This window comes from Sturnus vulgaris, chromosome 8 (assembly GCF_052056855.1).
Source record: "Sturnus vulgaris isolate bStuVul1 chromosome 8, bStuVul1.hap1, whole genome shotgun sequence".
Classification (NCBI taxonomy): Eukaryota; Metazoa; Chordata; class Aves; order Passeriformes; family Sturnidae; genus Sturnus; species Sturnus vulgaris.
The window spans coordinates 994599-1021972 of NC_142250.1; the positions used below are offsets into that span (position 1 = coordinate 994599).

At 42.7% G+C, this 27374-nt stretch overlaps 1 protein-coding gene across 3 annotated transcripts in view; it reads right to left on the reverse strand.

Moving 5' to 3' along the window:
• Positions 1-27374, reverse strand: part of CTNNA3 (catenin alpha 3) — a 369305-nt gene that overhangs the window by 68674 nt on the left and 273257 nt on the right. For all 3 annotated transcript variants that reach the window (XM_014883316.2, XM_088168652.1, XM_088168651.1), the window contains exons 12-13: positions 18085-18285; positions 274-425 (exon numbers count right to left, since the gene is read on the reverse strand). In XM_014883316.2, coding sequence (XP_014738802.1) covers positions 274-425; positions 18085-18285 — 353 coding nt within the window. The remainder of the gene's footprint in view (positions 1-273; positions 426-18084; positions 18286-27374) is intronic.

Below are 27374 nucleotides of genomic sequence, written 5' to 3' on the forward strand. Positions count from 1 at the left end.
TTAGTAATTAATGAAGTGAACAAAGATCTTTTCCAACCAAACATAACTACATATTTTTGAAGAAGTGAAGACATTTTAATGCAACATTCTGATGTGGTACTTCTGGAGTTACAACCACATGCTTCACTGCAACCCAAATTCCCCAGGTCAGTTCAACCTGGATATGAGCTTGGGAGCATTTATGAGACCCAGAGTTCTGAATGCTCCTGAAAATGCCCAGCCATCCTGACCCATCTCACACAGGAGTATGAAAAGAACAAATGACAAACTTACCCGAATCATCATGACTGAGCACCTGATGTTGTGAATTGTATCATACACCTTCTTGGAAATGTCCACAAACTGGTTGTCATCAAACAGGTGCACTGTGCTCTTGCTTAAGCTCTCCAATGCAATATTTACCTGATTAACAAACTCTGGAATCACTATTAAAAGAAAACAAAAAAATTCAGTGAGCATAAAAAGGATGGAACATGTAGTATTTTCTGTTTTTGCCAAAACACCTGACATTGATAAAAACTTTATTTTCTAAAAAGCATTACAGTAATAGTGCAGTTACTTTTAAGTGAGAATACATTTGTATTTTTTATCACAGTTATAAAAATGCCCACAGTGAGCACGTGAGCTGTGGGTGGTTGTTCAGTACTACAAAGAAGAAGCAAGTTTTAAAAGGGAGCTGAGGAAGCAGCTGTAAAATTTTGTTGGTGATTTCTATAGCAATTTTACCCAAAGAATCAGGATGAATAACCTGGCTTAACAGACTTCCACTATTTCAGTCTGAATGGAGATGTAACTAAGTGAAGATTGATGCTTATTCTTCAACTGAGAAGTCCCACAACTGTAACCTGAATTTACCAGGGCAGTTCATCTTGCTTGATTCAATAAACAAACTGTGCATTTTGAGTCAGTTTGATATGAACCTGTGCTTTACCCAGAAGAGCCTGGGCATTTTCTGGTGATGTTCCAGGGCCTTAATTCTGCACAGTGCCCTGGGAGCACTGCACCTCCCTCAACTCTTCACACCAACCTGCAGCCAAGGAAACCCAGCACAGAACATGGAGGGAACACAGATGGAAAATCCACCACAGAAGGACTTCAAACAAGCCCAGACCAAACTCATTTCCTGTAACCTCGTGTCTGAGGACATAAAACCCAACCTGTGTAATGTTCAATATGAATAACAGACCTCGTGGTACTAAAGCTCTCTCTGGCAATGTGCTGGTTTCAAACACCAATACTGCTTGTGTTTCACCCTTCACTCCACAATTCCACACTGTGCAATTCACAAATTCTTAACATATGAAATAAATGTGGAACAATTCAGGCAAATTTTGAAGTCCATAATAAATTTGTAGGCAGACAAAAACTTCAGCTGAACACAACTGGATTTCTGAATTAGGAAACCTGGCAACTTAATGCTTTTAGTAGGAAAGGTGCTCCAAGAAAGCTTCCCCCCTAACTTTAATTTGAGAATGAATTTAGGTGTCTCCAAGGGTTGTATGGATCTCCTGATTAAAGTCACTTCTCTATCTTTGAGCCAACAAGTAGTTATTACCTAATTTGAAAAACAGGGTATTTAAATTCCGATTATCACTGGAATTGTCCCACCTTCAAAAAAGTCAGTGGAAAGATCTGTAGCAGTACAGAAAAAAGACAAGATACATCATTCATTTTGAATTAAGGAGAACTAGTGCCTATGTATTGTTAAAAAAAAATTCAAAGAACCACCGAGTGAGAACATTGCATCATTTCATAACTCTTTTTTTTTTCCCAGTTAAACAAAGATTTTGGCCCCTAGACTATCAAAATAATTCCAAGTGGAGCAACCCAGGCTGCATTTGGGTACACAAGCACCACCTCGGGGCCCTCCTCTGGCAGCCTTTCAGATGGGGCTTTGCAGCAACAGCACTTTTACACGGATAATGAAAACAAAAACTGTAATTCTAAAATGTGTACACACCAATCTGTTAATGAAGTGTGAAAATACACTTGGGCAGTCAAAAAGGTTTTATTCCCTGCTCATTTCCCCTGTAAGTGACAGGACAACTCCCTCCAAGTAATCCAAGACTGCTGGGATTCGTTTCAGTTTTGAGCTCCCAGCCAGTGACTTAAAAAATAAAAGGAAAAAAAAAAAAAAAGAGCATTTTGGTGCATATCTGAGCTCTTAGCCACGGATAACTGATATTCAAAACACTTCTCAGATCTCTAATGGACAGACAACCCTCTGAAATACTGTGTTAAGTGGACTTGGAATCTTTCCTGTACTTGGCTTTATTTTTCTGGGCAGCCTAAATATAGTAGAGCAGTGGATGCAATAGGAAACAGGTGGAAATTATTCACTTTTTCAGTCTTTCAAAAGCAAAATTGAACAAGTAAAATTAAAAATATCAGGCGTTAGACAACTGAGAAGTACCAAATTTTTACAGAGAGTTGTTTGTTGCATCTGCACGTTTTATTTCTGTTTTTTTTTTTTATGTTCTGTTTTGTTTATCCTGCACCAAAAATTAAAAGCGAATTTCAATATGAGCATCTGTAATTCTGCTTTCCCTGAAGGGAAAGGTGCAGAAAGGAGGATGTTTGGAAAATACCAATGTGCTCATAAGCATAATGTTCAAAGTCCCTAAAGTAATTAAAGATTTCACACTATCAAACACATTCTTGAAATTAACCTAATTTGTTTTAAAATTCATCAAGTGTTCCCTAATTGTGCTGGTTTTTTAAATGATACTATCCATATTTCCTTGTAGGCATGTCTTCTTAGTCCTCTGTATTTTTGCTTGATTTTGTCACCTTCAATCAAAAGCAGCTAATGAAGCCAGTCTGTAGTTAAACAGCTGTCAGGACCCAGCTCTTCATGCAGAAAACTCAACTTCACTAAGCCCTTCACTCTGTGCCTGTCATTTTTAACAATAAAATGATCAGGAAATCAGAATCTTGGCTTTGCAGGAGTCACCTTTTAATTGGGTTGTGTTAAGTGATTAACACCACTTCAGCCACCATCAAAAGCAGCTCAATAGTGAAAAAGCAACAGTCTCCAAAGCTGAACTGTCCACAGAACGTCTGAACAAAACAAACACATCTGACCAGACACAAACAGCCACCAACTCCTAGAACTGACCCCCAAAAAATTTACTTCTTGTAATTCAAAACGTTTATGGTTTTTCACTCGGGAAGAAAGCAGCAAGCTCGCAGTTGATGCCAAGCAGCAGCAGTGGTGGTAAATAAGCGAACTTGCCCGTCAGGGTTTATGTGCACGTACAAAGAGTGGTGCCAGCAGCCTGGGAAAAGGCTGCAGAGCTCCCCCCACAACAAAGACTGAAGCACGACTCCTTCAAAGGCAGCTTTGAAATGAAGGCAGAGCACAGGCAGCGACTGAAGCTCGCAGTGGCACAGCTTCAGAGCCCAGCTCCACTCACTGCAGCCCTGCCACAGCTCTGCCTTAACTCAGCTCCACTGGCTTTCAACACAGGAATCAACTCTCCTGGGCATCCAGGCACCTGCACACATCTTCTGTGCCCCAACAAACGTCATTAAAAAAAGATCATTTAAAAAAAATAAATGTGGGCAAGTCGAAGTGAAAACCTGGTTTTCCTTCTGAAAGTAAGAAAACCAGGGTAAGTTATTACTCATGAATTAGAACTCTAAGAGGAGGAAAAATTCCAAAAAGCCACCTGAAGACAGAAGTATGGTCAGGCAAGGCCTGAAGAGCTACTGGATGAGTTTCTTATGAAAGCAGAATGAGAGCAGAGCACTGAAATAAAGCAGATGTGCAGGCAGGCCAGTTAAGAGGTGTGTGTGCAACCCAGACCTCCGTCAAGGCACAGGTGGTGGCAGCATGAGAAGTGACAACACAAGAGGTGTGTGCCTCAAGTGTTTTATTATTCCCCCATAAGCTGATCACCTAGCATGAAAGTCAGTGTGATGGGTAAATACAGGCTGCTTCCAGAGGATTTCAGCAGTTTTCCAGTTGCAAGAATTCGGTGGAAGTGAAGAAAAGTGTGGTTGTAAAAAATAAAAACACAGCCACCTCTTAAATGCAAGGTAATAGTAGAGAAAGTAAGAAATCTAGTTAATAGCCACACAAGCCTTTTTCAGTACTTCTTTATTTAATTACACTCTTTGAGAGCAAATAACAGTTTGCACTCCTTGTGATTAAAAAAATAAGCATTTATAAATTTCTTCTGGAAAAGTACCTAAGAATATCAGATAGTAAGAGCCTTGCCTATTCCAGCAAGCCAATTTTACTGCTACATATTATGTCTAGTCTTAATGTCACTTCAATCCAGAATGGTATAGAAAGAATTTAAAAAAAAAAACAACATCTAAGCTGAGGCAACTGTGCTGGCTAAGGGACACCATGTGAAGTAGAAGGGATCTGCTGGCAGCAGCCTGAGTCCCAGCACCCAACATGCAATTCAGAATGGAACAGACTGTTTCAGTGACTGACAGACACAGCTTCATTAGAGGTGCTCCAAAATACATTGCAATAATATTGGAATTACTGCAAAAAAGAGTACTCTGTATTCACTGCAAAATGTTGAGCTGAATAACATGAACAGCTTCTGAAACTCCAACCACTTGTGACCCTTACAAACCCACATAATGCAATCCTAATACAAAGATCTGGCTGCTTCTGAACCTGGTTTCACTATGGTACAGACCCTTAATTGAAGCCTCTGTTTCTGTGACACAATGTCTAATTGGTAACTTTTTATTATGGCACTGTATCCAATGGCTTTCCAAGAGCTACATTTACATATATACACATATAAATGTATATGAATGAGAGAAGCAGATTTGTAACTATGCATTCCATTCACCCCTTATATTAGCATCCATATTCAACCACCTTGTTTGGTAACAAGCTTACAGGTTTTATGCAGGAAAAGAGAATAACTCCTTGTGGAACTTTGCACAAGTTCAGCTGAAACAGCTCCTACTCCTCTGGCACTCTCAATCCTGGGCCAGTGTATGAGAGGCACCATCTCAGGATCCCCCACTGTGCCCACTCCCCTCCTTGCCTATTTAGAGCATGAAGATGTATAAATTATCCCAACGGAATTTAGTATTTCATGCTAAAATTTCTGCATAATGACAGTGTAATACAACATAGAGCAGCCCAGGCAGAGGCCTGGTGCACACTGAAATTTTCCTAATGAAAGCAAGCTGTAATCAATGCTCTTCTCTCCCTCAGACCTGTGCCAGCTGCAGCTGTGCAGAGGCATTTTGCAGCTTGCAAAGCTGGCAGACTGCTGGCAGACCCACAAGCACACAGCTGAGCAGGTGCACAGACATCTATACAAGCATATAGAGAATTACCTAGCTACATGCAAATGGACATCATGAGTAATTCTGTATGTGTGCTCACAGACATTTAAACACAAACCACGCTGAACACAACAGCAGTTTCATGGTACTACATCTTCAGAGCTGACAAGGGTAAGGTTTTTAGGAGTTAACTGTCCTGAACGTGAGAAAATATTGACACTGAGTGAGACCTAGTTATTGGCAGTGTGTGCAATTAATGAATGACAATCCAGTAAATGGCTGCTTTTAATTTAATTTATTCCTCCCCCAAACACACCCTTGGCAGTGATTCAGCTTCCTACCTGGAACCCAGAGTTGTTTTGCTTTCCACCAGGACAGTTCAGATGTCCAGACCAGTGAGTCCCTGCTCTCTGTAATGTGTGGGCACAGGGGACTGCCCGGGGCTTTGGAATCCCTGGACTTTCCCCCACACAGGCTCCCTGTCCACAGCCTGGCAGACACATGGAGCACTGCACCTGGGCATCAAAGCAGTGCCTGGCACCTGCACATCACAGCTCAAGGCTTCAGTGGGATCCCTCACTGCATCTTCAAAGGGCTTCTTTGTGGGCAAGCTTTTGAGGGAGTAGATGAGCTTCCCTGTATAAGGAGCTCATTAGAGACAGGTCACAGCACTCAGAAGAGCAGAAAGATAATTTTCATCATTTACATAATCCTCCTTTTTTTCAAGCCCTCTACCTAATACATTTTGCTGCCATGCTCAAGGACAGAGTGACCATGAGATCCCAGATGAGAATGCCATTTGCCCCTAGGACAGATGAGAGGAATTTCAGAATTGATTTCTCCTTCCTCAGCAGACAGTGTGGGCCATGTGGGCCTGTCTTGTCTCATCAGTCCCATGCTACAGCAGGCCATCCATGAGCTGTAGGAACAAGCACTGCTCCTCAATTCAATTTACAGCCCAGACCATGCCCTTCCTTCATGTGCAGTCCCTGGGTCTCATTTAGAGGCATCTGCACTACATGGAATGGCACACAGACACACAGAAACTAAAACTAAATACCCACAGTTTGTACCTAAAAAAACCCCAAACACAGCCAAAACTCAGCCAGCAAGAACAAGGACACAATTAATGTATCAGGCAATTTCTACAGGCTGCTGACCAAACACTCCCAAATTGGGTTTTTCAAATGGACTGAGTAGGACACAGAAAATGCCACAAAAAGGAAATTAAGAGGAAATTGAGGTCCTTGTGGGGGGCAAGTGACTTCATTCTACATGAGAGACTATCTGAACAGAGAGCAGCTTTTTAGTAATTGAAATGGGAAAGTGAAGTCCTGCGAGTTTAATAAAAAAATACAATTATAACCATCCCAAACCCCTCTGTGGGCCTTGTTTGGTTGCTGTGCTATAAACCACCTCAGCTAGACATTGGTGGTAATTCACAAAAACCCTGCATTCACCCCAGAAGGGAGAGAGGTGGGAAGAAACGAGAGCACAGCAGTGGTGCTGAACTCAGGAGTGCCTGGGATCAGCTGCTTTTCATGCACTACAGTAACTTCATTTCAGGAGACACCAGTGTACTTCCAGAAGCTCAGAACATGTAACTGTGTATTTTCCCAAAAGTAACTATGCTGACAATGAGCTGGTCTTCAAAACATTAACAGCAGACAACAATTTAAGCATTTAATTTTGAAATGCAGCCAGGTGTTTTGGTAGATTACTAGAAATATTGTTTTTTTTAGAAATGTGGTTCCCAGTGGGTGTAGCATCAACCTAGAAAATCTGAAAGTAACTGAATTAGCCACAAAGAATAAAACTGCACAAGATTCCAAGCTTTTTTTTTTGGCCCAAAGACAAAAAAAATTGCATTTCCCACTGGGAAACATCAGAAAATCAATACAGCTTTTTAGGCAGAGTCAGATACCATGTTTTTGACATATGTTAGCAAACAACAAAACATACAAGAAAAAACGTCCTTGCACAAAATGTATTTGGGAAACAGGTCACTACATTTCAGTTCTATGTCTACTACAACAGTAACTTGGAATAACTGAAATAATTTAATCAAGAAGAATTATTTTTCATGGAAGACTGCTGACATTTAAAAAGTAAGCATGAGAAAAATACATCTCTGTAGCCAAAAATCCTCAAATACTTAATTACAGTGAAATACCAATAAATGCTGTCAACTGCAGAAAAGATATTTTTCTGAATGGTGCCAGGAAAATACAGTCTCTAAATTTAATATTCAGAGGTAGCCTCGGAATGATTCAGAAAGCAGTGAGTCGTGACAGAGCAGCTCTGTGTGTGCTTGCTGCCTTGGCTGCAGCCCCTCAGAGCAGTGGGATCACAACCCCTGAGCAGGCAGAAGGAACAGGACCCAAGGGCTGCACAATAACCACAGGGCTCAGTGGCAATCCCTGCAGTGGATTTGGAATGAGGTTCTAATTGCTGAGGCCCACCATGTAATCTTTCATTATTACAACACAGTACACTGAAATGGACTGAAATCAACAGTAATGAAGGGGTGCTGGTACATTTAATGAGAATGTTTAACTGCAGCATGTCATTGTTTGAGAGCAATAAACCTGCTACCTGCAGAAGGTGAAATCCCGAGGGGCACCTTGTTTGTGGCCAAGGTGACAAACTCAAGTGGCTCTGTAAGGGGACAAAGCAAGAAGGGAATGCTGGCACTCAGTAATGTGACCATAGGTGCATCCTGCTTTATATATTCTGCCCTACAAAGAAACCTTGTGTTTCCCAACTGCCTACCAACAGCATTAAAAAGAACCTCCTTCAGAATTTACCTGCAATCTCTCCATCAGCTGGTGTTTAAATTAATTAGCAACGTTTATGGCTGTTAGTGCTAACACTACTGTCATCAGCAGGGACAAGCTCCTCAGCTAAAGGAAGTTCTGTACAGGAACACAAAGGAACAGCTGGAGTGTCACTGGGAACAGGTACTGACTGTTCTGCACAGACACTCAGGGAGAACTCCAACTGCAGTGGACTGCTGACACACCAGAGGGGGACTGCCAATTACATTTCCTGCTACATCCAATTCTGGGCAGAGACTGTGGAAAGGCTGAAAAGGCTCCCAAGATGTTTTATTCTTTACTTGGGATTTAAGAGTTTACAAAGACTGACTACAAGAAAGCTTCCTCCCAACCTGCAGTGCAGACATAATTTTCCTCCAAGATACAGAACAGCAGACTATTAAAGATTCAACAAAGTCAGCTATCCACTCACAAACAATAGTTAGAATGGAACAAAACTACACTGAATAAAACTAGTATTATTAGAAAGTGAGTAAAATGATACTGAAGAAAAACTAGTACTGCTTCTAAAACTATTAAGACACAAACTCTAAAGGTGTTTCTAGGTGCAGGCTCTTGCTCGCCTTACTTATCTCACAGAATAAAATATAAGCAAGACAAGTGAACAAATTAAATAAAAACAAGAGGACTATGTTGCTGTTTGAAAGAAATCTGGAGCCCTGCCGAAAATTCTACTATTAGCTCTGAGGAAAAGAAAGTAATTACCACAGTTTGAAAAGAGCAGGCTGAAGAGTAAACAAACTCTCTGAAAAACAGCACCTACAGGTTTTAAACACTTCTTTGCCTATTTGGGAAAGGATCAGACTAAACCACACAGATGGACTGCATCCATTTGCAATGTTTCTATGCCTGACCACCATTTAATACACAATACTCCTTATAAGAGGTCTGCATTAGCACTCGGGAGAAATGTGCACATTTTGAATGAAGTATATGCAAGCAGTTTTACACTCCAAGTCCTTCTCCACAGTAACAGTATGAGTTTCTATTAACAAGTCACAAAGCAGAGAAAGAACTCTTCTCTAAGGACTCCTACAGCAGAGTATCAATGGCCACATTAAAGCTTTTCTTACCCACAAAAGATGGTTCTTGTGTGAATGCAGCTGGTGTGTAACACAGAACCAATCCTACATCCATTATTTGAAAAGGCTGGTGCCTGTCACCTCCCTAGACACAAGACCAACACAACATCAGGTCAGGCACAGCTCTGTCCAGCTAAGTCTGGAAAACCATCAGAAACAGCAGTGTCCCTTCATCCCTGTTCCAGTGCTGCAGTGCAGTGAATAAATGCCCTGCTGTGCCCACACTCTCCCTGGGTGTCTGTGCTGCAGCTTGTGCCACTGCCCTTAGCTGTGGCACCTGTCTCTAGCAGAGTGAGTGGCACTAGAGTCACTGCAGCTCTCGGGAGGCTGCAGGGTTCCATGCCCTGTCCCTTGGCTGCCACCTCCCAGTCCCTCCCCCTTCTCACAAGTCACCTGCACCTGAGCATGGCCCAGCCCATCCTCAGTTCTCCACCAAGCTTTTCCCCAACAGTCTGGGTTTGGCAAGGCCTACTTTGGAAAGTGTACAGTGAGTACCATCCTCTTTCCAAGGGTCACATTCTTAGCTCCTTCCCATCTTATTTTGGCACTCCTTGTTATAATCCATGCATCAACTTTGATATTTGGCATACCATCATTAAACATCGTTTATTTTACCATGAATGCTTCCTCAGAGATCTGCTCAATGGCATTTCCTCAAATCCAGCCTCCCCTTCCTAAAAAGTAAGCATATCAAAACCAATGGTATGCTGGTATCATTTAGAATTGCTGACTAAACACTCCTGACTTCAGATCAAGGAATCAGTTCTAGGAAATTATTTCAAGCCTCCTTCAACACCAATATTAAGATTCCATGCTAACACTAATGTTCTGGTACAAGGATTGCTACTTGAAGCTTCAGGTCAGGAAAGAAATTACAAAATTGAACCATCAGGAAAAAAAATCCCCAAACCCCCAATTAAACAAGCTGTTGAAACATGCAGGGGTTTTCCCAAAACATTCCTGTTGATTAGGAGGGTCATCAACAGTATACTGCCTAACCTGGCTGCTAAGGCCCAGCATTCCATGAGCAAAGCATGGCTGCTACTTTATAGTGCCTGGGAAGGGTGAGGAATTCTGCAACAACTTTTTTGCACAGTACCCAAGATACAAACCTTCCCATCTGCTCACTGAAGCTGTCAACCTGTGAATATTTAATGCCTGACAACAATCAAGGAGGAGTGTGAGTGACAGTTGTAAATTCCTGCATGGAACTCCAAGCCAACTGCTCCAATTCTGATGGATGCATTCCTTACACTCTGTCTGCTACCCCACTGCATTATTTCAAACAACTGCAGCTGTTTAACAGCACTGGGTAAACTGAGGAGGTGCTTGGGTGCTCCCATCGACTGCCACACAAAACAAAGCCTGCAGCAAACAAAACCTGCTTCAGAGATTTTCCTTGCCCAGCAGTGGGACTCTGCTAGAAAACAGGATACAGTCCCCAGAAAACGAGGAGAAGCCCTATTCAAAGAAATTTATTTGGCATATAATGCATTCAATGCCATTTCTCCAAACACAGCCATGAATGGTGGCGACAGGCTTCTGAGACAAGGTGAACAAAATGAAGATTATCATTTATGATTTCAGCAAGAATCAATTTTACTACATTAACAGATTTACAATCCAAACATATACACAGGCATATATAAATCCTACTGAATTATGCATATGCTCCCCCCATCAAGAGCTACTGCATCGTTTCCAGATCTCAAAGTTCATGGTTTTTAAGGAAGGAATAACGAAGAGCTGAGAGCATGTTGCCAGAAAGGAATCTTGAACAGACTGGAGTCAGATGTATGTACTTGGAAAGATTATTGGAGTGGGGTGGAGCAATCATAATTTTATGATTATGATAGGGCACATCACAAAATTTTGACTTTTACTATAAAACACGAATTTATTACATACAAAAACGAAAACTGTGAAAGTTTTTTTTTTTAATTCCAGTTAGGAAATTATCTCTAAGAAGAACTTAAGAGAGCTACAGCTGAAGAACAATAAGATACTGCAATTTTTCAGGTCTAAGGAAATCCTCACTGAGACTGGATTGACATTCACAATTTAAACCAAACCAGTCCTCATAGAGACTATGAAATAGACAATGAACTCTTAAGCATTGATGATTTATGAAATCAAGTTACTCAGCTCACAGTCCTGCTTGGGAAGCAATCATGCACTGACATGTAAAAGCAAACAGTCAGAAGAGTGCTAAATCCCAAAGCATTCCCAAACTTTAGTCCATACTGGGAAAGCCCAGCCAGCACATGTGACCAGCTGGCTCCAGGACACATCAGACAAAGCCAGAGCTGTTCACTAAGAACTAAAACACTTCTACTGCAAAAAGCTTGGACAAGTGACAAAAACTTCAGCTTCTGTAAGAAAAATGCCATCTCCAACATATTACACTGTTCTAAAAGACAACAGGATGAAAAGATTGTTTGAATGTGGAATGGCAAAGGAATTAAGTAATCAACTGGTGCCTGACACACAGCAAGTTAACCATGGACAAGGGCAACAGACACAGCATGCCAAAACTGCCCAAAAATGCAAAGTACCAAAAACATCAGGGTTTGTAGGTGCAAGACTGCAAGATAAACATTGTGACAACAGGAATGAGATAAAAGGGTGTCCCAGAGGCTCTGGAAAACACATTCCAAGTAACTGGAAAGGATACAGAGCTGGAATTGAATGAAATGTCCTGAACATCACAGAGGTCAAGGCACTTAAGAGCTTGTACAAGAAAGTCACAGGTGAAATGAAGGTAATGGACTTGATATGGGCATAGAGATAATAACCTCGTGCAAGTTCAAGATTCACAGTAAAAGGAACAGCAGGAGTTCCCTGGTCTTAGCAGCTTAGGGAAGAGCTGGCATTAATGAAGGGACTCTACTGAACCAGACCAGCCTCATGGTCCTTAAGAGCTAAAATGGAGAGATGTATTAAAAGGAATATATTAAAGTTAGACACTGGAAAGTCTCAAGTCATTTCTTAATGCAGCTCCAAGTGAGGGACAAGTGACTACAGAAGGGCACAGTTCTACTTGAAAAAACCCAACAAACCAACCAACCAACCCCCTAGGCCACAAGACACTGGAGAGAGAGAGAGAGAGAAAAAAAAGTCACTACTGCCCATTAGTGTACTGCCATCCTCACCTTCCCTGTAAGGCCTGTGGAAATCACAGAAGCAAAGACAACACTGGTGTTCAGTGGTGTTCTGACTTCAGGGAAGGCTTCCCCAAGTGTCCCCTACTCCAAAACCAGACTGCAGGCAAACCACACTTCACCAAACTGGCCAATTCATTACCATGGCAGCAAGATTTAGAATTCACCCAACATCCTCACTTTTCCAGTTCCTCCACCAGTGTCACTCAAGCCAAGTGTCACCTCTCTCTCTCCTGCCCATGTAACCTAGTTGGAGCAAGACCACGTGTGCCAAACCCATGGCAGCTAACAGAAAGCTATTTACAATCCTAACCCAGGAAAATGAGCCAACAACCAAAAAAGCATCAAAACTCAATTGAACACTGCAAAAACAAAGTTATTACCTTCAGAAACACGCGTTTATTTTCTAACAATGGTGCATTTTAAATGCTGCTCCTCCTAAGATTTCCCCTGAGAAGGAGGAAAGTCTTGGAGCCTGAGTGTGTTTTAGGAGTGCCCTGAACAGTGTGTCTGTGCTGGCACCTGCAGCTGTCCCTGAGCACGGCTGGGGGAGCAGAGCAGAGCTTCCTCATGCTTTAAACGACCCCCAAGTGCAACAGCATTTTAAAGAAGCAGATGTGTACTCAAAGGCACCTTAACACCCACACAGTGGGCATTACACTTTTATTAACAGTGAAGCAAAGATTTCTGAGCTAGAGGAAATGAAAAAAATATTGGCAAAAAGAAATTACAATGTTCAGGGACATTTCTGATTACCTGGAACACAAAAAACGCTGGTATTCCCCTCTATTTTTCTGAGCATTCTTACACTGGAAGTAAAATCCAGTTTTTAAAGACAACATTTTAGCAGAATTTCACAGAATGATCAAAACAGGGTCCTACAAAAAAAAAGCCTCACTGCAGACTCTACAAAATGGAGGTTATTGACTTTGTACTGAAGTATCAGCCACAAGAATGAATGAAATTAAGTTATAGTCTTACAATCATCACACAACTCATAAAAAAAGCAAATTTTAGGCTAAGTCATGCAAATACCCTCAGTGTTTTTCTGGCCCCATTTTTTTTCCTTTTAGCTCTTATAATAATTCTGCTAAATAGTTTCTTATAACCTATTATTCCTTGTCTGGGTTGCACACCAATTTCACAAGTTCACCAATTCCATAAGCTTGCCTGCTCAAGCCTCCCTCCTTCAAATGTTTTGGGGATTTTCTTTTTTTTTTAAAATGTATCTTGATGCGACAAGAGTCAATCCTCTTCTTCAGCAGTCTCTGGGTTTCACAAGCAAGAGTAAAAATCACTGAATACTAAACACACTTGAATAGCAAGCATTCTCTTTAGATCTCATTTTGACAGGGATGAACAACTGGTGAAAAATGGTTTTTTCATTAAAAACTCATCTTTCTAAATTAATAAAAACCTTCTGATTTTCTGCATGCCCCACAGAATGAGTAAGGTTCATTCACCTCATTTTACCACCCCTAAATAAACAGTTTGGAATAAAGTCAGTCATACTGGCATCTTTTGTTCTAAGGACATTCAACAGCCCCTTCAATCCCCTGTAAGGATCCTATCTGAAGATCCCTGTTAGGAGAAGGCAGCAGAGTCTCTGGAGGTGCTCCTCTCCCCATGCTGGCTCACGTGGCTTTGCCAAAAGATGACAAAGCAGGCACAAAATGTGAGTGCAGGCAGGAGAAAACAGACAACCCCCTCCTGCACTTCCTCTCTGGAGGGCGCCTTTTGGGTGAAATAAAGTCACATCTGTGAAGAGCAGACAATCCCTCCTGCAGAAGACTCGAGGCAGGGGACAAAGGAATGTGACAGTCATTTCACATAAGCTGCTGTGACAAACCTGTAAACTGGAATTGAAAAAGGCAGGTGAAGCAGCCAGGAAAATACAAGCCATTAGCTCGTACACACAGGCTTGCAAGAAATGGAAAAGCTGAACAAAAAGGCCAAGATGGAAGGAAGCTTGTATCATGAAAACACCACTGTCTTTTCTTGGCTAAGATAAATCACCTTTCCCAGAGGAAAGCAATGCAGTAAACTGAATCCATCCTGCAGAATCAATTAATAAATGACTGTACAGGAAAGCTCTGTTTCAGGTGTAGTAGATCAGTACTAACACAGGGCTGTGCAAGTGCCTACACTGAAAGGGCTGCAAAGGGAAAGGGGAGACTGGAAGGTGACCAAAACAGCAACACCGGGACCAGGAAATAAATAAATAAATGCATTATTGTAAATAAATACATTCATTCATATTGGTACATTTCACATTAAAATATGCTGCTAAAAAAGTAACTGAAGCCTTTGAAGGTTTTGAAGAAAATCACTGAACCCAAACCTCAGCACTCCAGAAGTCTAAAAGCTTAATGTCACTGGCCTACTGCAGACTTGAGGCAGTTAAAATACTTTCCATCTTTGTCTCCAACAACTGCAGACCAAATTTACAATACAGACATTTTACTCTATCAACAGATATATGCCATAATATAAATAGTTGACTTGAATTTAACTGCTGCAGACTGTGGCAGGCAATAAAATAACAGAGGAGACTGGTATTTAAAAGAATAGAACAAGATCACCCTTCCAGTTCTGAAGAAGAAATACTTTAGGATTTTATAAACAGAGTTCCTAAAGGTTTCATTTTGTTTTGATACAACAGAACACAAAGCCTACCAACATGCAGCAATCTGCATATTTCCATCTACCAAACAGTGCCAGACATTAGGAGTGACAGAGGGACCAGCAGTGAAGCTTTCACAGCCTTAACCAGAGCAGAACAGCCCCAAGCTCAACTTCTGTACCCTTGTACAGCCAAAGAGGCACTGCTGGGTAAGCCCACTGCCTCCCCAGCATACACAACATTCCCCACAATCAACACTTCTGTGTCCCCAAGGCTTCACACAGAGCTTGGGCCGTGATGCTCAAGGCTGACTTCAGCCATCAGCATTGGGGCCTTGGCCAGGGCACTGTGCCACTCGTTCCTTGTCCCCCTCCAGGCTGCTCCCACACAACAGGGGCCAGGGAAGGGCACGGTGTCACTGTGCTGTAGAACAGGGCACAGCCAGCACAGCACTCCCCCACAGCAGGAGCTGGGGAGCATCCCTGCACCCCCAAGGGCTGGGCAGCAGCAGCAGCTCTGCACAGGCCCTGGCAGTGCAACTACAGAGTCACAGAACCGGTCTGGCCCCCAAGACAAGGATCATCAAGTGCCTCTAAACTACATCCAACACGAGACCATGTCTTCTGTTCCCACAGCCCTGTGCTTCACGGCATGCAGGACTGAGGCTGGGGACAGCAGTGCTCGTGTGCCCTGTTTGCTGTTTGCTAACACACTGGCTATCATCACATGACCACCACATCCTAATGCCTGTCATACACACAGGGCACAGAGACAACTTCAGCTCTGCTATCATTAACTTCTAGGAGCACAAGTCCACACCACAGATGGGGCTTTTACAGAGCCTTGCTGTTAAGTCTTCTGGGGGATTTCCTTTGTGTTCAGGGAAGGGGTAAAACAGAGGGACAGGATAAATAAGCCTGAGAAAGCAGACACTCCATTGCATGGTGCTGCAGAGATGCACTTGGGCTGCCAACAGCTCCTATGTACACCAGACTACACCTGAGCTAAGAAATTAAGCTCCAGTTTTTAATACTCATTTTGTGGTAGTACTAAGATAGTACTGTTGAATAGCTCACTTTATCTTAAATGTCTGATGTCTTCCAACTGAAGAGACAAATTCAGTCATCTTTTGCCCTTTCCTTGCATACTGCAATATGAAGAATTAAAACACCTTTCTTTTCTTAAAAATTACCTCAAATATTCTACGATTTAACCTTGATCTTTGCTTTAACAAACAGTAAATATATGTGCTCTTTATGCACGTTTTCCCCCTTCTGCTACCTCCAATTTTCATCTTTCCTATTTCTTCTCCCATTCACTCTTCCATTTTTGCTTTTTGTTCACTGCTATTTCCATGTATGCTCCTTGTCTGTAATTTTGTTTTCACTAATTCTGTACTCTACAGTAATTTCTCATCAGAAACACCCGACCTCTTCCTTAGGCATAAAGGATGCCCTGCCCTGCCCGAGGTTATTGGTCAAAGTTAACTGAGGAGGTTTTGGCAGTATACATACAGAGCTCTCTCCTGTTGAGGTGTCCCCTTGCCATCTCCTGGACCCGAGAGACCCAGCTGGGATAGAATGGTTCAGGTTACACCTGTGGGCTTCAACTTACCTGCATTTCACCTGTAAACTGAAAAAGTTAAACAAAAAACCAGACAGCCCTCTCACAGTCCACTACCTGTTCATTGCAGATCATATAAATACAGGTGAAAATGAGAAATACACGTGTCCCTTTTCCACTCCTACTGAACAATATAAAGACAGTGAATTCTTTGAAGTACTGTGAAGTCATGTGAGATGTGACCATGCTTGATGTCCCTTCAATCAAGCAAACATTCCAACCACTACCAGTTTTATGCCTCTGTCTTCTGCAGACAGACAGGTTTAGGTATATATTATATATACTACTGTCAAACCACAGCTACAGAACAGAAATCAATGTCAACTCCCAATGTCCTTAAATACTATCAGTTTCAAGAAAAACAGACTCAGCTTTTACATGAGAATCAAAACTATGCTTTTCTATGCTGCTCCCCTGTCAGTATTTGTCACAGTACTTCCAGAAATCATGAAGAAAGGAATGCAATGGTGTAAATATTTCGATTTTCTCATCAAAATATCAGAAAACAAGATAAAACCAGGCAAGTCTACTTAACCTCTTCCCACTGTTCTCTTTTGTTACTTCAGTGCAATGCCAGTTTACTCTTGTTCACATGAAGACACTTCTGCCCTGGACATATTTGAACTTTTTAAGAAAGAGCTCAAACAAAACTGCTGTCTTTTCTTGTGGTAAAAGAAAGCAAATGTCAGTTAAATGTAAGGTACTAGACATTTGTTTAGACTGACAGAACCAGGAATTAGACTTCTGAGTTCAGGAAGTCAAATCATATATTGCAGGGATGTAGAGACTTGCCAGAAAATTTCTTGGGAGCAGTTCAACCGCCCCAACTATTAGACTTGCAACCATTTAAAGCATGGAAGTACTGGGAGCTCCACAGATTTTTATTTTTTTCAATGAAGTATACATTATGAAAAGGCAGAGATTCAGTTATGGAAAACACAGCAACCATTTATTGAACAGTGCAGTTACACCCCCTGTGGCCAGTACAGGCATTTTCCAATACAGGATGTCCTCTTTTTTTATATTATGGAAATGTAAAGGAGACCGCTAAACATTTATGAAGTTTCAAATTTGTTTTGCAAAATCGAAGACTTTCTGGGACATCTGGTTACTGTTTAACAGTGTTTAGAGTGGAAATACACACAAATCATGCACCTGCTTCTCTGAGTTAGCCTTTCATCTGCTTAGAGCAGGAGTGGTGAGGCCAGTGCAACAAAGTGGGAAATGGGCTGCTACCTCCATAGTTACAAATCTCTAATCAATGTTATATGCATTAAGGACCCCATTAACAGCCCTCCATAACTCAAGTAACCCTACAGTGATCATGTAATTCCAATAAAACGTTAAAGTTTACTTTTGAACCGCCTGGTCTCATCTCAACCCAGCAGCGTGCTAAAAGGAGAGGAGCAGAGCCCGGGTGGGACTCCTCCATGAGTGACCCAGAGGATGCAGCACAAAGGCAAGGCAAGGCCAGGAAGCCGTGATCTTACCAGCCGTGCTGAGGTGCTGCACGTGCTCCATGACGCGCTGGGTGTAAGCTCCTGGCTCGTAGCTGTCCATGTCCCCGGCCACGGTGTGTGCCAGCCTGGCGGCACGGCCGCGCACGGCGCCCGCAGCGCGCTCCAGGCCCTCGGCGTCCTGCTCCCGCAGCGCCACGATACAGCGGTTCACGTCCTCCAGGATGTGGCTCTCTGCAAGGACAACACACTGCTCCAACACAGCCCCAGCAAAGCCACGCCCAACCGCCCCCAAGTTCTGCTGGCTATTTACTCATCCCTACACTTCAAAGGCACTGCAATGCTCTCCTATGAGCAAGGGCAACAATACAATACTGAGTCAGAGAGCCTTATAAAAATATGAAAGCCACAATACCTTACATACAATGTAGATACTTACAGAATACAGAAAAATTTATTAAGTCTGCAACTTTATCGTTGAAACTCCTTTAAGTCACAAGATGAGTCTCCAATGACAATTGCCCAACAACTAAACTAACTTATTTAACATAGATGCCTTAGGATGCTCATGCTAAATCACACTCTAAAGTAAATTATCACCCCTTCTAGATATACATTTTTCAACTGGCAATAGTAAAGTCGTATTTGTGCTTACCAAACCATTCTTTGATACTTAGATATAGAGAAATGGAGAAAAAAAATCAGCAAGAAGGACAAAGACAAAGGAGAAAATACTGGTACTAAGAACTGATTCTAAACCAAAGCAAACAAAACAAGCAGACTAAGGATTCCAATCAAGCTAGAAGACAATGTCAAAAACTACATAGAGAACAGTTATGTCATATGCTAATATTTCCATCTATACAATCAATATTGAAGGACATAGTTCAGGGTTTTTTCAGGCAAAGTAATGCAAATATAAAATTGAACTTATGGTACAAAGGTAGTATCATAAAATGTCTTTTTAAATTATGCTCACTGCTTTACAGCTTAAATACTTCCTAAAAACTTCCCTACTAGTGCTGGTATTGAATTTACTTTCCTACACAGACCTACAATGTGCTCTGCCTCTCAAGAGAATGCACTACAAGAACATTAGAAGTGCACTTTGTGAAGGCAATAGATCTGCTCTGTCTTCAGAAGGTACCAGTGAAACTTCCCTTGCACTAAGCCATGAATTAATTCAGAGCTTACAGGTTTCTTCTTAATTCACATCACTGCCATTCAGTACATGAGTATTAAATTATGTTTTATATTATCCAATAAATTAGACAATCGCAGTAACATGGACAGATAAAACACACCATTAAGTAATCCTAAACTACTAACTGGGTCTGGCATGACTATCCTGGGATTCTGCCTATGCAAACACCTAGGAATTCTGCTTCAGTGTATGAAATGGCTGCATCACAGAACATCTATGTAAACATAAAATGTCCTTATCCTTGTTAGATCCACGTCACCACCCCCAGAGTGTGCAGAACAAGGAGTTGAGCAATGCTGACCTGTCAGCACTGTGAGTTCAGCATGTGCAGGATGGGCTGAGCTCCATGCCAACAGGGCACTCAGAGCAGCTGCCCCAGTTCCTCCAGAGCCCGACACAACACGGCCAGCTGGGAAGAGGGGCCCAAAGGAGCAGGTGCACAAAGATGTTCCAGGCTCCAACCCAGGCTGCACAGGTTGTATCTCACCTTTCCTTTCCAGGCACCTCTCCCTGGGTGCTTCCAAACAAACCAGTTTGTCAAGGTGCACAACGATGGAGAGAGAGGTCTGACATGCACAGAATGCAGGAGAAATTACTAAAAAACCCCTTCTGCTGCCATGGCTACATCAAAACAACGACCTACAGGCCATCATAGTATTAGTTTTAACACTGTGCATGTATCAGCAGAGACAATGACAGAATGGACAGTGCAACCACCACTTCAAGGGCCTTGCTGTGAAGAATACACTGCTTTTTACTGGCCAGCAAAGACAGCCATTAAAGGGATTCATCCTGTGTAAACAAAGACAGGGCTCTTCTGGGACCTACCAAACAGAATCTCTGTAATGGAAAAACACAATTACCTGGTTATTTCATATGATATGAAAATCAGGGCACTAAAAATATAAAACTGCACATGGTCTTATGGATATACTGTATGAATGGAACACATGGTGGAAAGCTCCCAGTTTCCCAGCCTCTCTAAGGGATGTCACAAACAACACTTCCATGGAACAGCACACTTGAGAGTGGATACTCAACAGAAATGCAACTAGACCTGCACGTTGTAAGCCTGAGATTGCCATCAGCAGCTCCTTCTGAACTGGCAGGACTGCTTCTAAGCCATTTCAGAATTGGATATAAATGAGACTCATGTATGCTCTCAGATACTGTGCTTCAAAGGCCACAAAGAGGGATACAGATTGTATTACTTTTGTATTGGCCATTCACCTGGTACTAGAGAAGCAGTGCAAAAGCTTTTCTTGCTCCATGTGTCCCTGGCCAGGCCAGGGTCACAGGGAACCTGCCCAATGCCACCCGTGTGTATCACACACTCCCAGCTGAGCCTGTCCCCAGCAGGGGCAGTGCCCAGCAGCACGTGCTGAGTGACCACGGCCAACAGGCAGCCTCTCCCAGGGCTCTGAACTCGGCCCACATGAGCTACTTCACAATCAATTAAACTTTGCTAAACTCCATTTTCCTAAGGCATAATTTGCCTTAGGAGATCTAATAGAAAAGAAAAGAACCAGCTCTGATCACAGTCCAGCTGAGATTGTTTTAACCTCTATCTTCCTTACAGATACTTCCTCCTCCTCTACCAAATGCATTAGGTCAACTTCTGATTTTCAGCCAAGTACCTTACTTTCCAAAGCAGCCAAGGAAGATTAGGATGATGGACTATCTCTTTGTCATGAGTCAATGTCTAGCAGAAGAGTTAATTGTAACAGTGGATTGATAGATGTTTAAGAAAATTGTCAGATTGCCATGGTTGCCACAGCAATTATCGTGAGCAGTGCACTGCACCTTCTGATTTCCCTCTGGGATTTTGGTGTTAGTCAAAAATGGCCAAAAATCATATCTCAGCTGAGCTAACCAATGGCTAATAAAGCTGTCTGACAAAGCCATGACTCAGACTGTCTCTGGGACAAAAATCAATAGCTCTTCCTCTGCATGTCATCTAAGAAAAAGACAGGTGATGCCCTTCCACTCCACTTGGCACTGATAAGGCCTCAGTTGAAGCACTTCAATTAAAGTTTCTCTGCTCAGCTAAAAAAAAAAAAAAAAATTGTGAACTAAATGGAGACATTATGAAAAAAGAGAAAAATAATTACTAGGAATTTAAATAATTTAGTACATGAAGAAGCATTATAAAACTCAATTTGGTCTCCTGAAGACAAGACAAAAAATAAAACATTCTTTTCTGCAAGCCCTAAATCATAAAATTAGGAATGCATGCAGTGACAGTCTAGCCAAAAATTGGTTTCTATGTGTTCCCATCTGTTGGCATGATAAAATGGGAAGCACAGAAACTTTGCACAAAAAGTCTGCTTCCCTTCAGAAAACTTCTATTCTCTAGGCATGGTATCTTAGGGTGCTCATCAGGAAAGGATTCCAGGTTTTCCAATAATGGCACTAGCTGGTATGGCAAAAGACATGCTCCCATAGACTCAATGCTCTGAGGAACTCCAGGAAGATGTCTGACATCAAATAAATGGTAAGAACATCCACACTTCGATTTAGCAAGGTTTAGTGCCAAAGTGAAGAGAATAAAGCAACCAAGTGGAAAGTGCAAGTCCCAGTATAGCACTCCCTGTTATCACCTTTCTTGTATTCAGATAGAAAAAAAAACAAACAAAACAAGAAAAACCTCAACAAACAAAAAAAAAGCTCCAAGTTAATCCCCACCCTTTTAGCTACACACTGAAGTTGAGACAATGCTCAAGACTAAGTCTCCATCAGCAATCTTATGAAATAAGATTTCCTTGGCACTTGCATCTCTTTTAATAAAGTATCTATATTCTACAAGCAAGACAGTGTCTTAGTCACTACTCAGAAATAAAATCACTGGTAATCACTTTATGTCCAAAGTTCCTGGCAATCTCAAGAGAAGATTTTTTAAATTAATAGAAAAGTGCAGAAAAATAATTACTTAGAACAAGGAAAATATATATCCTTTCTTCTCTGATTTTATTAACTAAACATTCTTCATCTGCCAAATCTAAGAAACTAAATGATAATTTCTAATATTGTTTGCTGCTAATCCATCTGTCATTCTGTCTCAGACCATGACAGGCAGAGTTCCCAATTATCTGCTATTTAGCCAAATGCATTCACACTTCCAAAATGGTCCAGTTTAGACACACAGAGCCATAACATAAATGCTGAAGTGTCTACAGGCAAGGAGCATCCAGAAAGCTGTGGGCTAAAGCTTCACCTTAGTTCCTGTAAAAATGATGGAGCAAGACCTGAAGGAAAACATTTGCAGGCAGCAGAAGGACAAGAAGATTATCAGGAACAAAGAGCACTGCTTTACTGCTAGGGCCAAAGGGACTGGTTTGAGTGGCTCTGAGGATGGGGCAGTGAGGGAGGCAAGGCAGCAGCCACAGCAGCGGCCACAGCAGCGGCCACAGCAGCAGCCACAGCAGCAGCCACAGCAGCAGCCACAGCAGCAGCCACAGCAGCAGCCACAGCAGCAGCCACAGCAGCAGCCACAGCAGCAGCCACAGCAGCAGCCACAGCAGCAGCCACAGCAGCAGCCACAGCAGCAGCCACAGCAGCAGCCACAGCAGCAGCCACAGCAGCAGCCACAGCAGCAGCCACAGCAGCAGCCACAGCAGCAGCCACAGCAGCAGCCACAGCAGCAGCCACAGCAGCAGCCACAGCAGCAGCCACAGCAGCAGCCACAGCAGCAGCCACAGCAGCAGCCACAGCAGCAGCCACAGCAGCAGCCACAGCAGCAGCCACAGCAGCAGCCACAGCAGCAGCCACAGCAGCAGCCACAGCAGCAGCCACAGCAGCAGCCACAGCAGCAGCCACAGCAGCAGCCACAGCAGCAGCCACAGCAGCAGCCACAGCAGCAGCCACAGCAGCAGCCACAGCAGCAGCCACAGCAGCAGCCACAGCAGCAGCCACAGCAGCAGCCACAGCAGCAGCCACAGCAGCAGCCACAGCAGCAGCCAGCCCCGAGTCCCCCAGGCTCACCCAGGGCAGGCAGCAGCACCGAGCTGCACGGAGTGTCAGCACAGCCCCTCCTCAGGAGGCGTTCCAGGGCAGACACACAACACACCCTGAGCAGCTCTGCAGGTGACATCCCCGCAGCACACCTGGCTCATACTGCAGAGGGCAGGGCTGACACCCACACCAACCATGACAAGATGGACAAATGCACCAACAGGCAACTGCTCTGCACAAAACCAAAGGAAACTTCTGATTTGATGTAAGGGGAAAAAAAATAGTTTCTCCATGGGGAAACATTTGAACACATGGCCTGTTGTCTTTGTTTAGAGCAAATTTGGAAGGACATCTCCAAATGGGGTCCCTCTAGGAAACAGATTCAGGCAGCCTCTCCCTCAAGTGGTTCAGGAAAAGATTTCCTGAGAGAGGAGTGAAAAAAACCTGCTTATTTAACAGGCAAAGCACTCCCCAGCACGAAAATGAGCAATACTAAACAGCAAAACCTCTCCCTGCTCTGAAGAGATGACAAATCCAGAAGAGTCCCTTCCATGGGCTGCAGCCTGGCTCACTCAGGCTGTTCTCAGTCCCTCCAGAGCTGGGAAATGTCACAGCCCAGGCCAGGCCCTGGTGGGCCTCAGGTGTGAGCTCCTGGTTCTGTTCTGGGCTTTCAGTCCAGAGCAGGTTCAAACAGTCCAGGGAACTTCTCTGCCTCAGCTAGCCAAAAACTAACCAAGAGCAAAGGAGAGCTCTCTCCTGCTGTCCACTGCAGACAGCACAGCCTGTGAGCAGCATGTGGGGGAACAAGTGCAGTCTGATAACAAACTCTGCACCTCTGCCCTTCCCTTCACTCCTGAAACCACTCCTAAAGCCACAGAACTTAATATCTAACACAAAGAGAACAGGTGACTGGAGATACACCATACATGTCCAAATTGTTATGGGTTAAGTCCTCAAAGAGGCAAGAGCAGTTGTTGGTTGCTGTACAGTTATTTGTAGATGCACATCAGCCTCAAAGACAGAGTGCTGGGCTAAAAACTTCCTGGTACAGAGCTCCAAACAGAAGGAGAAGCTGCAGCCTGGTACAGAGTACTGAGCAGAGGCAGAAGCTCCCTGGTCTTTCTTCTTCTGTTCTTCCTCCTCTTGTGGTAGTAGTGATGATGGTGGTGGTGGAGGAAGAAAGAGCAAGAGAGTTCTCACTCCAATACAGAGATTTTTATTTACAAATTACCCAATGAGCTAAAACCACAAACCTGAAGCATTTCTTCTAAGCCTATTAGAATTCTGGTTCTATAGTACAAAAGTGGTGTTAATTCTTACACATAATTTACACATACATATCTATTTACACAAATAGCTCTATCTTGTTCTACCTCAAAATGTAAGCAATGTTCTTAGCACGTTTGCATTATGTCTAGAACTAAGTTTGTGACCACCTCTCACCAAAACCTACTCTTGACACTACTTTCTAGGCTTTTCACTTCAAGGCACTTAGAGCATATCCTTACTTAGTTCTAAGACTTCTACTTCATATCTATCCAACTCAATATTTCTACTCACTTAAAACTAAAGCTTACACTTCTACTATGTGTCTGTGTGGCTTCATGTACTTTAATTTCTTTAAAGATTTTAGTTCAAAGCCTGCATTCTGTTCTCTCAGAGACTCAGAGAGGCCTCTGCTTTTCACACTCCAACACATGAAGTCACCCCAGGATACCTGTGAAGACCAGAAATTAATCGATGCAGACAAGTGGGTGCAAATCCTATTGTTTCTAGGTGCTAGAGAAAAAGAATTTCTTACTCCCTTTGCGGCAAACTTCTCCAGCACTGTTAAACTGTAACGTCCCTCTGAAAGGAGAACTGTGACACCAAGAAAGATCAAGCACATACATGAGAAGCCTCCTGAGTTAACATGTATGCCTCATGCTAATGGGACAGTCTACAACATTTGCCAGAGTGGTGCAGGAAACAGTAGGCTAACCTGAAAAAAAGGTAAAATCTGAGTTTCCAGTACCACGGAACTAAGACAGAAATATGGTGTCTCTAACAGTGAGCTGGAGGCTGCAAGCCAAAAGTTAGAAGACAACAGAAGAAAAAGGATGGAAGAGACTGAGGAGAGAAAAGAGGGAATAGCATAAAGGTACCCCCCTAGGCAATGTTCTTCAGGATCTATCATTAACTGTGCAAGCCCCTACAGATTATTTTTCAGGGAAAAGAGACACAATACTTCATATTTTTAGAACCTTCAACCTGTAGTTTGAAACACTGGCTTCAGATCTGTTCCAGGAAAATACTAACTGAAGTGTGTATTTCTTCCAAATTTTACCTTAGGGTGAACAAAGCATTGGCTGAGTTGGCAGCTTCTCCTTAAGGTTCATTTTCATTCATATATGCATGAATGAATCTAAAATGTCAGTATCTAAACTCATGGAAGCTAAAAAAACCACCACAAACAAAAAAACTCTCAGAAAAACCTCATCAACAAAAACAACCCAATCCACACAGTAAAACTAAACCCACCCAAAATTCTCAGCCATGTCATCCCCCAAAACAGAAAAAAAGTAGAATAATACGTCTTAAGTACCTACTAATTACAGAGTTGGCAGCCCAAAATTATCAGTTTTAACTAGCTGATAGAAGTTTCAGATTACAGAAAATTTCTCTCCCTGCATGAATGAGAATCTTACAGCAATATTAATCCTTTGCAGAGTTTAATTTCTTTCCCTCATTCCTTTTAACATCATTACAGTATGATTTGGTTGGTTTGAGATGCTAACTGCTTCAACCAATGTCGTCTATCTTGTGGGCACAAAATTCACCTACAGGCAGGTTTCTGGATTGGCAGCTTCCCCATTCAGCATTCAGATGTATTCCAGGAGCTTGGGGAAATGAAGGGAGCATCAGCTTGGACTCTCAGCATGTCTCAGTGTCTCTCCTCTGCTAAAGCCTTACACAAGGCAAGCTCAGAGAGCTCTGAAAACAGGGAAGTTCCCTGTAGGAGCACACAGGCCAAGCTGGATCTAGGTAAGGATCTGGAGAGAGCACAGACAGACAAGAAGCAGACCAGAAGTATAAACACTGGCATAGGACAGGGACAAAGGGAAGGCAGAAAAAGCAAAAATGTCAACATATCCAGCTGGGCAGGGGTCACTTCTCCATCTCCAGACTTGAGCTGTGCCCTGGGCTGCAATCCCACGGGAGCACTTCCCTCCAGAAACATGCAGGGGTGACACACTCAGAGCTGCACACCAGCCCCTTCACACGGCCCAGTCCTCTAAAATCCTTCTTGTGTCAACTGAAGAAATTCCTGATTTTAGGACTATCCACATACACATGGCAAGGTCTGCAAGGACCTGGGCCTCAGAGGTGCCCATTTCTCTTCTCTGGCTACAATCACCTAAGAACACTCAGCTCAGTTTTTATTCTGAACTTACAGGGGATGGGTCATACTTCCCCATGACCATCTACACAGCTAACATAGAATTTTTTATGTATTAATACTCTGTAGCATGCTGCTTACTCTGTAGGACCAGAAGGGAAAAAATCCAAGGAATATGACATGGTAGCAGGACAGGAAGGAGGAGACAAGAGACAGTAAATAAAACACTCTTGTTTAGTCCTTAGAAATCTCTGTAACCACAAATTGTGCTGCAATGTGCTTCCTGCTCCTTTTCACCTGCTAGTGAATTCCAGAATGAACATGACAGATGTGCTCAGACTAGCCATGTCTCAGCTATGAGCCTAGGTAACTCATGTTGTAAGCTGGTAATCAAGGCGTTAATAACAATTCTCTCCTAGAAGAATAGTCTCTCCATCAAAACCAGCAAATTTCTCCCAAGAGAGTAATTTACCTTCTTGACAAATTCATCAACTTCTTGAAGTACAATGGCATAAACCCCTTCAAGCTTCATGTGACCACATTACCCCCTGACAACAATGACCAGAATGCCATTTGGGCAACAGCAAACCTTGTTCCAGGAGAATCAGACTAGGAAACCTTTTTCTGTCTCAACTACAGCAGGGACACTGATTCTTCAATGTGCAGTTATTTACATCAGTGCTCTCATGTTACATGTGCAGCACGGTGTAGCTGATGGGTTTCTAACTGAACTACATGGGCTTCCAGGCCCCCTCCAGCCCAGACCACTCTATGATTGTATCATCTCCT